Source organism: Papaver somniferum, chromosome 1, assembly GCF_003573695.1.
Source record: "Papaver somniferum cultivar HN1 chromosome 1, ASM357369v1, whole genome shotgun sequence".
In the NCBI taxonomy this organism is placed as follows: domain Eukaryota; kingdom Viridiplantae; phylum Streptophyta; class Magnoliopsida; order Ranunculales; family Papaveraceae; genus Papaver; species Papaver somniferum.
In genome coordinates this window covers 66,412,057-66,425,709 of record NC_039358.1, presented here as the reverse complement: position 1 = coordinate 66,425,709, position 13,653 = coordinate 66,412,057, and the positions used below count along the sequence as shown (strand labels likewise).

Genomic DNA, 13,653 nt, shown 5'->3' with positions numbered 1-13,653 from the left:
TGATTAATTAATCTTGTTTTGTTTGTGGAGATGATGGGGTTTGATGGTTGATGATCGACCGACGGTGGGCAAGTAAGGATGGATGGAGTCGGTTGCAAAATGTAAGACAACAACCGTATATAGACAAAGTGTGATGGTTAAATTTTACATAACATAATCCAGTTCAAGTAGATTACATACAACTGTAATTCTTGAATCTTCAAAATGGCCAAAATTCAACTACTAATTTTTCTTTTCTTTCCTTGAACGTTTAACTTTACAAGTGATGTCCAAAACTTATGCAGCCTGGTGCTCCATCTCAGCCTTCATCTCACTCAAGACCCTCCCTCCTAGCAGCCACTTCCTTCAACTTCCTGAGCTCCCGACGAGCAGTTTTACCCCTCTGCCACATTCAAAAGTATTGAATTAGCTACTGATGCTTTCAAAAGCTCTGTTTACAAATAAAAAAGAACTCTATCGAAGAACCGAACAGATCTTAAAGAGGCAAAACATTTGGATATCTAGTGGAATTCTGATAATCAAAATCATCTCTGGTAAATTCGGCAATTTCAGTTCATTTACTACATTTTTTTTTCTTTTGCTTTGCAATAAGCAACCCCAGCCTTTCCAGAAACGGCTTGTTAGTTTTCATGTTTCCCCCCGTCAAGAGTATATCAGCAAGCATCTAATATATTCTTTGCAGGCTAAACAAATTAAAAGAAAATATTTGCTAGCAAGCAAAGACTAACTGCAGTTCAATCTTTAAGTAGCTAAAATTCGACTACAAAACTCCCTTTTCTTTCCTAAAACGTCTAGCTTCACAAGTGATGTCCAAAACTTATGCAGCCTGGTGCTCCAGCTCAGCCTTCCTCAGCCTCAAGTTCCTTGTGACTATCTCCCTCCTAGCAGCATATTCCTTCAACAGGTAAAGCTCCCAACGAATAGCTTTCACCCCTCTGCCACATTCGAAAGTATTTAATTAGCTACGGATGCTTTCAAAAGCTCCGATTTAGAAAAATAAAATAAAAAGCTCCATGGAAGCAAAACATTTGGATAACTAGTGGAGTTCTTTCAAAATACTCCCTGAATTTCTATATCTCCAATGCAAAATCAGTATAGTAAGTGTACACAGTAGGGAATAAACTAATGGCAACTGCAAGATGAAACTTAGCTTATATAAAGACAACTCTCTTTATTGATGTTTAGAAAATCTCTCAAAACTAAACACAAGCTCTAATCTTGCTCATATGATCAACCACAACTTTGGTGAGCATATATATAGAACTATGAATTCCTTTTCCTAGTCCTATTACCTTATTACATGTCTTTCCTTTTCTTAGAACTAGATGACTTCTAATTCCCTTAGGATTACATCAATTGCCTTTTCTTATCCTAACCAACTTGTTAGAGATTATCTTAGGCTTAATGTTGAAGTTTAACCAACATTCTCCCCGTTAAGCTTCAACCTTACCCGTGACATATCTTGTACTCCAATCAATTGTCTCATTTCTTCAAACTTGATCCGAGCTAATACCTTTGTCAATATATCTGCTTTCTGCTCAGTTCCTGGTATGTGTTCAACGTTGATGATCTCCTTCTCGATACATTCTCGTATGAAATGATACCTTTTGTGAATGTGTTTCGTCTTCCCATGAAACACTGGATTTTTAGTGAGTGCAATTGCAGTCTTATTATCAATCTTGATGAGAACTTTTTCAGGTTCTCTTCCTTTGATTTCACCCAACAGTTCTTGAAGCCATATTGATTGTTTAGCTGCTTCTGTTGCGGCCATGAACTCAGCTTCACAGGATGAGAGGGCTACAGTGTCTTGCTTCTGTGAACACCATGTAATAGGTGCTTCACCTAGATAAAATATATGACCAGTTGTACCTTTTCCATCATCTTGGTCAATATTATGACTGTTGTCACTATACCCAACAATTCCTTTTGATCCTCCTCGACCATACTTCAATCCACAGCTGATTGTTCATCTTAGATATCTTAATATCTGCTTTATTACATCACCATGAGACTTGCGTGGACTCTGCATATAACGGCTTGCTACTCCCACAGAGAAAGCCAAATCTGGTCTTGTGTGTAATAAGTATCTTAGGCATCCAACATTTCTTCTATAACTCATTGAATCAATCTCTGTTTCTTCTTGTGCCTTTGAAACTTTAAGTCCAAACTCCATTGGTATCTTAGTTGGATTACAAGTTTCAAGTCCTGCTTCTTTCAGAATTCTCCTTGCATAAGCTTCTTGTTTAATCTAAATCCCATCTACTCCTTGATGGACTTCTATGCCAAGGTAATAAGTGAGTTTTTCGAGGTCTGACATCTCAAAATTTGATGACATTTCTCTCTTGAACTCATTGATCACCTTAAGGGAGTTGCCAGTCAAAAATAGATCATATACATAGACTGCAATCACAAGAAGCATTCCCTTTTCTTCTATTTTGTATACTGATGTTTCTTTAGAGCACTTAAAAAATATGATTTCTCTTAAGATTTGATCTAACTTTGTATTCCAGGTTCGAGGAGCTTGTCTTAGACCATATAGAGTAAACCTTATGCTCTTGTCCTTTTACTTCAAAACCTTCTGGTTGTTCAACATACACATCTTCTCGCAATTCACCATGTAAGAATGTTGTCTTAACGTCTAAGTGGTGAATTTCCCATGAGTTTGATGCAGCTTCTGCTATTAAGAGACGAATTGTCTCTAGTCTAGCAACTGGTGCGAAAACTTCATCAAAGTCTATGCCTGATTCTTGAATGTATCCCTTAGCTACAAGTCTTGCCTTATATTTGTTAATAGTTCCATCAGCATTTATTTTGACCTTGAAGATCCACTTGAGACCAATCACTTTTACCCCACCTGGCTTATCAAATAGAAACCAAGTCTTGTTTCTGTTGATTGAAATAATTTCTTCTCTACATGCTTGTGTCCATTTAGTCGAGACCTTTGCTTCTTGAAAATTCCTTGGTTCATCATTAACAGAAAGTAGCATAATCTCACATTCTTCTACAGCTTGAAGAACATAATCCTCCAGATATTGTGGCTTTTGTATCTGTCTTGTTGATTTTCGCAGTGGAATGGGTTGAGTTATTTCATCGATCTCCTCTTCTTCTTCTTCTTCTTCTTCTTCTTATTCTTCTTCTTCTACTTCTTCGTTATTATCAGTGTTTTCATTATTTTCTTCTTCTTCTTGATTAACATCATTGTTTCCATTGGTATTGATGATTATGGGTCCTTCGCCTTCATCAATTACTTGACCCCATCTCATGTGAAACATTCATGGATCCCTACTTGGTCCATCATTAGTTTCTTTCCAGTTCCAGTTTGCTTTTTCATCGAATACCACATCTCGTCTCACTATTACTCTTTTCGTTGTTGGATTTTGAATAATCTGTAAGCTTTGGATCCAGGCTCAATTCCTAGATGCACAAGAGTCTGAGATCGATCATCCAGTTTCTTAAGAGTTGCAGAATCAACTTTTGCGTATGCTTTGCAAAATGATTCATAGATCCTTGATTCATCGTTTATCTGTGGTAGCCCTCGAACCATCTTGTTCTGAGACATAGTTTTTAAGGTTCTGAAACTTATGTGTCCTAACCTTGCGTGCCACTTCCATGTCTGATCTTCCAGTCTTATATTCAGACACATTAGCCTTCCAATCATGAGACTTATCTTGTAGAGTCTATTATGTGAGCGTGAGACTCTAACTAAAAGTCTTCCACTTGGGTCATGAACTGTTAGATAATCTTGTCGCATTCTAATATCACATCCAACTTCTGTAGCTTGTCCTAAACTTAGAATGTTGCTTTGTAAGTTTGGGATGAAGTAGATGTTTGCGACAAGCTTATGTTCTCCGGTCTTGCTCTGAAATAGAATTGATCATTTCCCTTCAATTTCTACAGAAGATCCATCCCCAAACTTCACTTGTCCTTTGATTTTCTCATTGAGTTCAGAAAAGTAGTGTCTCTTACCAGATTCCTTCTTCTCCATCCTTTGATTCGTAGTTATTTGGTATTAGTTTCCCTTCGTTTAAGAATACAACTTCGTGCATGAAAAGAGCGTATCTGCTTCCCTTGTTTCATTCTTGTTTGCTTCTTCCATCTTTTGTATTCTTTCAGGGCATACAGAGGAGAAGTGTCCTGGTTTATCACATATGTAACAAATAATGTTTGATCTATCCTTCTTTTCTTTCCCTTGGTTTTGATCATTCTGACTTGTTGTTCTATCTTGTGAGTTAAACCTTCCTCCCCTTCCTCGGCCTCTGTTTACTCTACCACCTCTTCCACGACCTCTTCCTCTTGTCGCAGTGTTTTGTTGGTAAGAGTTTGTGTACAAGAGTTTTCCTTGAGTTTATCCATAGTTTTCTTCATCAAGGATTCTCTCTTCATATTCTTTCAATCTTCCAATTATATCTTCATAGCTAGTCTTCTTTAAATCTAAGACTTGTTCGAGAGAAGCTATGATATGAATATACTTGGATCTTGGTAAACTATTGAGAAACTTCTTTACCGGTTTATCTTCATCAATGGATTTTCCAAGTGACGCAGCTTTTGAGGCTATCTCTGATAGCTTTCCTGCAAATCTATCAATAGTATAAGTGTCTTTCATCTTCATTCTTTCAAATTCAGACATTAAGGTTTGCAGACGGGCTTCTTTAACTCGATCAGCTCCGAGATTACGTGCCTTTATTTCATCCCAAATTTTCTTTGAAGTTTCCTGTTCACCAACCTGTAAAACAAGACATTCTGGTATTGCTTGAAAGAGTAATCCAATGGCAACATTGTTTTTGTCTGGGTCCAATGTACTAGGATCAATTTTTTCCCACACCTTGTAGATTTTCATCAGTAACTTCATTCTCATGGCCCATACTGTGTAGTTTGTGGCGTTGAGGATTGGAACTTGTATTGATGGTGGCGTGAACTGTTTTGCACCCACAATGGTGGTTTCGTTTTTCATGGCTCAGAAACAAGCTCTGATACCAATTAATGGCAACTGCAAGATGAAACTTAGCTTATATAAAGACAACTCTCTTTATTGATGTTTAGAAAATCTCTCAAAACTAAACACAAGCTCTAATCTTGCTCATATGATCAACCACAACTTTGGTGAGCATATATATATAGAACTATGAATTCCTTTTCCTAGTCCTATTACCTTATTACATGTCTTTCCTTTTCTTAGAACTAGATGACTTTTAATTCCCTTAGGATTACAACAATTGCCTTTTCTTATCCTAACCAACTTGTTAGAGATTATCTTAGGCTTAATGTTGAAGTTTAACCAACATAAACAGGGTACAGATAGAAATAGGATGTAGAGACTAGCTCCAGAAAGTAGAACACAATTTCCCATAATGATATCACTTGAGTCCTTCCATTGGGAAAGACCCCTATTTACAGTTATTTCCTCAAATGGGGATGTCAGGAATGTGTCCTTTCCTATCTTTCCTTATCTTGCAACTGTCCTCCCTGGCCGTACAACTGTACTTCAGATTCTTCTAGATAACTTCTCCCATGTGACTCCCTTACATGTGTACTTAAATGCTAGGAGGAATGGAACACTCAGCGGTACCCCTTCTATGATATGGGGGAAACCAGGTTCCCTCCTTTGTGTCAGGCGTTATGTCGCATCCTTTTTAGGATACGGGGAGGCCATACTTCTTCCTTGGTATTTTCCAAGTATCTACAGTAAGCTTTTACCAAAACAAAGACAGGTTCGAAACACCCGATCTAGGAAATTTTTTGCAAAATAAAATAAAAAATCGCTGGACAAACCTTGATCTTTGCCAACATGACCTTGAACCTGTCAAAGTCATTCAAGGATGCTCTTTTCTTTTGAACAATGAACTTTCTACCCCAAGAGCTTCTTTCCCATTTCTTCTTAACATCTGTAAAACATTTAAACAAACAGTATGATTAGTGATAAGGAGATGCAGTGAACATAGTTATCACTTTCTCTAAACACTGCGTGAATAAATCTGGTAACTTTCCTGCAGCCTCCATGGCGCCAATCAAAACCTTCTTCTTGGGGATTCTGCCAATGTCGATCTTGATGTATGTTAACGAGAGCCTCCCGAAGCTCATTTGGCTTCTCACCATATCAGGAGCATCAACAAGTGCCTGTTCCATTCCCAGAAAGTAAAAAACCAAAACATCCACAGGTTAACACAGTGCAAACCAAAAAGTACAAGGCATTTAGTGTTTCTAGATCCATGGGACCGAAAACTAGTTAAGACAACATGAAACTAGCAGAGTAATCTTACTAAATATTATAACCCAGTATCATTTATTTACCCTTATAGCTATTATACAAGTTAGAGGGTATCACATTTTGAAGAGAACTAACTAAATACCGAAGGTAGTTTGTAGAAGCATTACATAAAGGGATGGTGGGAAATGTGCAATTCCTTCTTATTGATACTAAAACCTGATATGTGCCATTTTACATATACCAAGAAAAAGGAATTAAGTGAAACAAATTTCTAAACCAAACATGCAACAAGTCATGTTTGGAGCTACCTGAGAGGATGCAAGCAAGTGGCTCTCTGCTCTTCTCTTGACACTTCATTCCCCTAAAATGACCAGCTTATTTAGAGTAAGGAACACATGGTACATTGTAAAACTGATTCACATTGATTTATTTCAGCATGTTTCACGATATGTATCAGTAAGTTCATTGCTACTAAAATCTCATCTGGAGGCATAGTGAAAAAGCGGGGGTCTAACAACACCACCCAATAATTCGATTAGCAATTTGTATGGACAAACTCTGAAATACTTTGCTAGAGAATCAACTAGACATTCAGACTCAATCTATATTAAAGTATCTCAAGGAATCAATATCCCTCACTTGTTTTGATTTACTCAAGCTAAAACAATAGCGAGTCTTTAATCAAACATAAGGAATAACTTGGACGGTACCAAAGACCAATATCCAAGGATCAATCAATATCAATCAACAACCAAAGGTTGGATTTCCAATTGATGATCTTAACGCACAACCTGTATTATTTCAATTATATAAAAAATATAATGCGGAAAAGAAATAACACAGACACCAGAAGTTTTGTTAACGAGGAAACCGCAAATGCAGAAAACCCCCGGGACCTAGTCCAGATTGAATACACACTGTATTAAGCCGCTACAGACACTAGCCTACTCCAATCTAACTTCGGACTGGACTATAGTTGAACCCCAATCAGTCTCCCATCGATCCAAGGTACAGTTGTACTCCTACGCCTCTGATCCCAGCAGGATATTGCGCACTTGATTCCCTTAGCTGATCTCACCCACAACCAAGAGTTGCTGCAACCCAAAATCGCAGACTTGATAATAAACAAATCTGTCTCACACAGAAAAGTCTATCAAAGGATAAATCTATTTCCCACAGAAAAACCCTAGGTTTTGTTCCGTCTTAAGATATAAAATCAAGGTGAACAAGAACCAATTGTTAATCCGGTCTTATATTCCCGAAGAACAACCTAGATTGATCAATAACCTCTCAACAATCCTTCTTGACTACACAAGCGGTTTGTCGAGGAATCACAAACAGTGAGACGAAGATGTTTGTGACTTCTTTATCTTGCCTATCGTAGAACTCTCACGATCTCAAGCCAATCAATAGATTGTACTCGTACGATAGAAGATGCAAGATCAGATCACACAACTACGATAAAAGTAGTATCGGTCTGGCTTCACAATCCCAATGAAGTCTTTAAGTCGTTAACCTGGTTTTAGAGAAGAAAACCAAAGGTTAAAGGAGAATCGACTCTAGCGAGCGCACTAGTATCACACAGACGTGTGGGGATTAATTTTGCACATTGCTAGATGTCTCCTTTATATAGCCTTCAAATCAGGGTTTTCCTTAGTTACAAAGCAATCCATATTCACCGTTAGATGAAAACCTGATTTAGATTCAAGCTAATATTTCTCAACCGTTAGATCGAAAACTTAACTTGTCACACACACTTGGGTAGACGTTTACAGGGTTTGTGAAAACCATGCCCAAACGTGTACGTGTATGTTGGTTCAACATAGTAACCCAAAAGGTTAACCATATGAGCAATTCATATTAACCTAGTTCTTCTCCACCATAACTAGTTCAATTGACTCAAATAAACTAGTTAGAGAGTTGTTCAATTGCTATAAAATCTTATGTAACTACACAAGACACAATTCAAACAAAGATGATTCGATTCGATGAATCGGCTCATGAACTTTATAGCCACGGTTTGCATAAAGCATTCCTTAGTAATTTAAGTTTCATGTTCAGAGCACATCTTTAGATCATAACCACTTAAGCTCACAAACAAGTTCGCGGACTTAAGGCAACCGACAGAGTTTTCCAAACTCAGCAGAAAATCTCAGCAAATAGACTTCCGCCAGTTCGCGGACTAAACAAGCAAACGAGTTTTTGGAAAATCCCAGCAGAAATTCTCGGCAAGAGAACTTCCGTCAGTTCGTGGACTTGGAAAAGCCAATTCCTCCGGTTTCTCTTAATCAACAAAGTTCGAAAACTTCATATTAAGGAATACATGGTTATGTGATCTAAACTCTCATTCCAATCATTGAGACATTCTCAGAGGACGTTATATAGCCTTTATTCACAGACCGTTTCACGTCAGAGCAATTCTCAAAGTAATTGAAACTTTTCATGACTATCGTCACTAGGTGAAGATAAACTTGATCAAAGCGAAACGCTTTACCAACACACGATTTCGAGAAAAAGATAAGTAGTGAATATTCAGCTCGGAATGTCAAATGTGCATGATCCAGTCTATATAGCATACGACTTTTTGTCTCATAAGAAGTAGGAGATAGAATAGATAAACTTTTGAGTGATAGATAAGTTCAAGTCTCCACATACCTTTTTGTAGATGAAGTTACACGGTTCCTTGTGTAGATCTTCGTCGTTGTATGATGAATCGCCATGAAGTCCTTGAGCCCAACTACACTTTTCTATCCTAGTCCGAGACATAACTATAATAGACTAGAAATCAAGACTCATAGTTTTGATCACTAACATTGACAAACATGTTTGATATAGCAACGCATGCGAGGTCGACCGAGCTATGCTCTAACACATAGATTGTACTACTATTATCTATTTGTAGGTTAATGTCAGTTCCAGAGTCATCCCTAGCAACAATCTCCAAGCTGTCAAGCATCTTATAAATTTAACACTACACCATGCACAAATGCTATAAAACCCATCACAAACCCTTCCACAGGAAAGCAACATAGAGAGATATATTAAAAAAAAGATAATTGTGTAGCTCAGAGATCCTCTACATGTTACAGGAATTATAAATTCATTCAGTGATATACTCAGAAGTAGGAAAAACAACAATGGGATTAGAAATAAAAAGCTATACCCTGTTTTGGTCAATGACATCAAAAATGACCAGGGACGGTACTGGGGGTGGCTTACCCAGGCTGCAGCACCCCCCCCCCCCCCCCCCCCCCCCCCCCCACCCCAAATATGAGACACTCCTTTTTAGCCAGCCTATTCGTAAGGAAAAAATGAAAAAGGCCAGGTTAAAATTATAGTTAGCCCAAAATAAAATGCGTGAGTCCATGCACCACACTCCACGTATCCCACAACCCACTAATAACTCTTTGTCTATACAAAAGAAACCTGTTTTGAGGCATACTCATTTTCTTTGAGGTATACTCATTCATTATACCATTTAGGGTGGGTTTATAAGGGGTGTCTAAAGGTAGTGCAATTACCTATATATCCTTAAACAATTTAAATTACTAGAGTTTCCTTATCCTCAAAAACCTAAAATCAAAATAAACTTTAAACTCAAACATCTTGGACTCTAATTCAAGCAAGAAGTTGATCAAGCAAAGCAAACACGAATCGGAGTTAGCGATGTTGGAGTGCGAAATCCAAATCTCAATTGCTCTTAGATGTATTTTAGAATGTATGTGTAACAAACCCATCTTGTTTTTGATTGATTTTATTTTGGTTGATCGATAGAATATGATTTCAAAGATGAAATTAGGTTTTCAGAAGATCAGTTCGGTTGATCCTGGAGTATCAATTTTGAGCCGAACCTAGTGTATGATTTAGAGAAACACAATGTTCGGCGAATGCGACTTTGCTAGATTTTGTTCGAATCACCCGAACCAAAATTCGTCAGTTACAGAACCTCAATTTTTTGAAAATATACCTAGGTTCGGATGATAACCTAGGTTCGGATGATAACTTGTCAGCCGAACCTCAATTTTTTGAAAATATACCTAGGTTCGGATGATAACTTTTCAGCCGAACCTCAATTTTTTGAAAATATACCTAGGTTCGGTTGATAACTTGTTAGCCGAACCTAGGTATATTTTCAAAAAACGGAGGTTCGACTGAAAAGTTATCAGCCGAACTGTTCATCTGAAAAGTTATCAGCCGAACTGTTCATCTGGTCAGTAGATATGGGTTTTAAAAATTCATTTTTTTGACAGATTCAACTTATAAAAAGAAATTAAACCTCGTATAGACACCTATGATTTAAATCACACATTTTGATCACTTCTAATCACTAAAATCTCAAAATTCAAAACTCAAATTTTTTTTTCACTTCTTCTTCTTCCTCTCAAAATCCCAACTCTCTCACATAAATTTGATTTATCTACTAATTCACCACTAATAATTTAACTTTTAATCAATCCTTAAAATTCCTAGATAATCAAATCTAATCATAATCATTAACACCAATTATGTAAGGGTAGTTATGCCATTATCAAAAAGAATGGATAAGGGGTGATGCTGTTTTTTATTTAGTGACCCTATTTTGACATTATTTAGTATGCTTCAAAAAAATTCAGTATGCCTCAAAATAGGTTTCATACAAAACTAGTCTTCTGTTGACTCCCTCCAACCTTTTTTTTCTTCTCATCTTACGCTTCTTTTTAGTTTTTAGGTAGGCTGCATCCCCACACTGAAAAAGCTTATTTAGGGTAGCCTAATTGTTAAATAATTATAGATTAGCCCAGGGTAAAATTTCCAATTAGCCAATTACTATGACATATTCATATGACTTCTTCCTATTTTCATTGTTATGTTGCGATTATTTCTTCTTTTAAATTTTTGTGTCATCTTCTGCCTCGGTTAAAGTTTAGAAATTAATTCAAATTTCTTCCTATTTTCATTATTATGTTGCGATTATTTCTTCTTTTAAATTTTTGTGTCATCTTCTGCCTCGGTTAAAGTTTAGAAATTAATTCAAACGGTGAAATTAACTCCCACTCCATCACAATCTGATCTATCCAGCTCATGTTGTTTCCAAATATTTACTAAAACTTGGTTCATGTTGTTTTCACAAACAATGACAAAAATTTGACATTTAAATGTTTTGATGTATCGGTTTTTTATTTCATGATCTGATTTGAAAACCATACAAAGATATAGAAGAAACATTTTAAAAATTCGAAAATTCGGGCGGCCTTCGGCCGCATTTCAGATAATAATATTTATTTTTATTATATATGTTGTCTTCGCAATATAAAATATTGTCACTGAGCTGAACCTTACTATACATAAAATGATAAGCAGCATGCATCGCTTTTATCTATTTAAATTTGAGGCATTTGGATTGTTATAATCTGGGTGTACGGAAAAAAAAATAGCCCACCCGTGCACAAATTCTTGGTTCCGTCGCTGACAATGACTACAAGTTTACCGTAACTTTCTCCATAGTTAACGAGAGCAACTTTCCCAATATCGACATAACGCTTGAAAGGCTACGAAATCAGAAAAAAATAACGTCACAAATACTGTTAACTAGGAAATCACACAAATCAAACATAAAACCCTAAAACAATGATTTGTCGGATTAGATAATAACGGAACTTGAGTAGATGTTATACCATTTTGAGATTTCTGGTGGTGGGAACGGAAGAGAAAACGATAGAGGAGGTCGCTGAGTTTGTTTGGATCGTGCATGGATTAGGGATTTGTGTTCCCACCTTTTCATTGTAGCAAGAAGTGGACATCCCGCATTTTTATTTTGTTTTTTTTAAAGCCGAAGTTTTGTTTTTTGTTTTTTTTAAGATATTTTATTGATGATAAAAATTCTCTTAAACTTCATAGAATACCAAGCCAAATTATAAGTTATTTTGTTGACGTGTATTAGTTTCGTACTTAGTTTGTTTCTTTATGTTTTTTTCTGATTCGTCATTGCTAAGGAGAATTCACGGTTAAATCCATAGGTGTGGGTATGTCAAGCTTTATATATATTTTGTTTTTCTAAGCTCGCAACGGAATTTACTGAATGTTGTTACACGAAGGTAGGTTTTACTCGTGGAGTCATTGAAGTACAACTGGAATTATTTTCTGTCGAGAAAATTATGAGACGTTCCTAATGATTAGTTAGTAATCTTCTAAGTATTTCAAGTTAAATTACTACTCCCTCCGTTCCTTTTTAATAGGCTGGTTTTGTTTTTAGAGAAAATTAAGGAAATTAAGAGAACTAATAATTGAAAGTGGTCCTCATGACACTTGTCAATAAAAGAAGTGAAGTGAAATGGTCCCCATGACACTTGTTAGCAAAAGAAGTATAGTGAAATGGTCCACATGACACTTGTCATCAAAAGAAGTTAAGAGAAAAGTTGTCCCAGAAAACTAAAGTAACATTCGACTTTCTCAATTAGGAAACCAGACTATTTTTTCGAAACATTTATTTTAGGAAACCAGCCTATTAAAAAGGAACGGAAGGAGTAGTTATCTTTGCAAGTTTTGATGTTTAAATTTGTTCTTTTTTTACTTGTCATTGTTAGAGCGAGTATGAAGAAGACTTGTGAAATTTCGTAACAAACACGAGAGCAAAATTATTTATACAATTTGATCTAATGAATCCAAAATGTAGCAAAGTTACCAGTGAAAACTTTCCCAATAATGAGTCTGCGAACCCAAGTTGTCCGGAATTCGCTTGTGCACTTTTTACATCTCGAGTTCACAAAGCATATCTTATAACTAACTACTAAATAGGGGTACTCCATAAAAATCCTAACAAAGATAAGGAAAACCAGCATCCTTAAGAATCTCCTCCAACGGCTTTGGAAATTCATCAGGTTCAAAAATTATTTCCTTGGGCTCGGGTCCCTTCAGAAACTTTGCCATGAAATCAGCCCTTTGATTACAATATCTGTCCCCGGAGACTAGCACAGAACCCCTAAAATTCTGGTGTCTGAACAGTACAATGTCTTTGATGATTTTGCAGTTCCAGGTAAATTCATCATCATGCACCCCCATAGTGTTGTTCAAACAAGGAATACAAAATATGTCAAATTCACCTACAAGATGACGATGACATTTTGTTTGACCGTAGAAGTTGTAACATTGTTCCACCATCCAATAAGCCCAATCTTAATTTCAAGACATCAAGACATATCTAACGTTCTTATCGTGAGCGAGTTTAAAACCAGCTAGGATCCCCTCCAAGAGGTGATAGAATCCTGAAACCGGTCTTTCTGAAACCCCAACTAGAGCAGCAATGGACTGATAAGATTTGCACCGGAAAACTTCCCCATACCCTCCTAGTCCTCTGCCCGTTCTGTAATAGCCATCTACCATTACATAGTAAACAACATCTGGGTTGATCACCAGAGGGTCGTCAACAGCGAAACTAGAGCCACACGTATTAATTAATAATATGATTTCAG

The 13,653-nt window shown here is 36.7% G+C and overlaps 1 protein-coding gene across 1 annotated transcript; it reads right to left on the bottom strand.

Annotated features, from left to right (window-relative positions):
* Positions 1–310: 310 nt before the first annotated feature.
* Positions 311–13,564, bottom strand: LOC113326043 (60S ribosomal protein L14-1-like). The gene is made up of 6 exons (XM_026573878.1): positions 13,388–13,564; positions 11,655–11,733; positions 9,369–9,391; positions 5,988–6,114; positions 5,770–5,885; positions 311–382 (listed from the first exon to the last, which is right to left on the bottom strand). The coding sequence occupies exons 1-6, from the start codon at positions 13,562–13,564 to the stop codon at positions 311–313; spliced, it is 594 nt and encodes a 197-aa protein (XP_026429663.1).
* Positions 13,565–13,653: the final 89 nt, after the last annotated feature.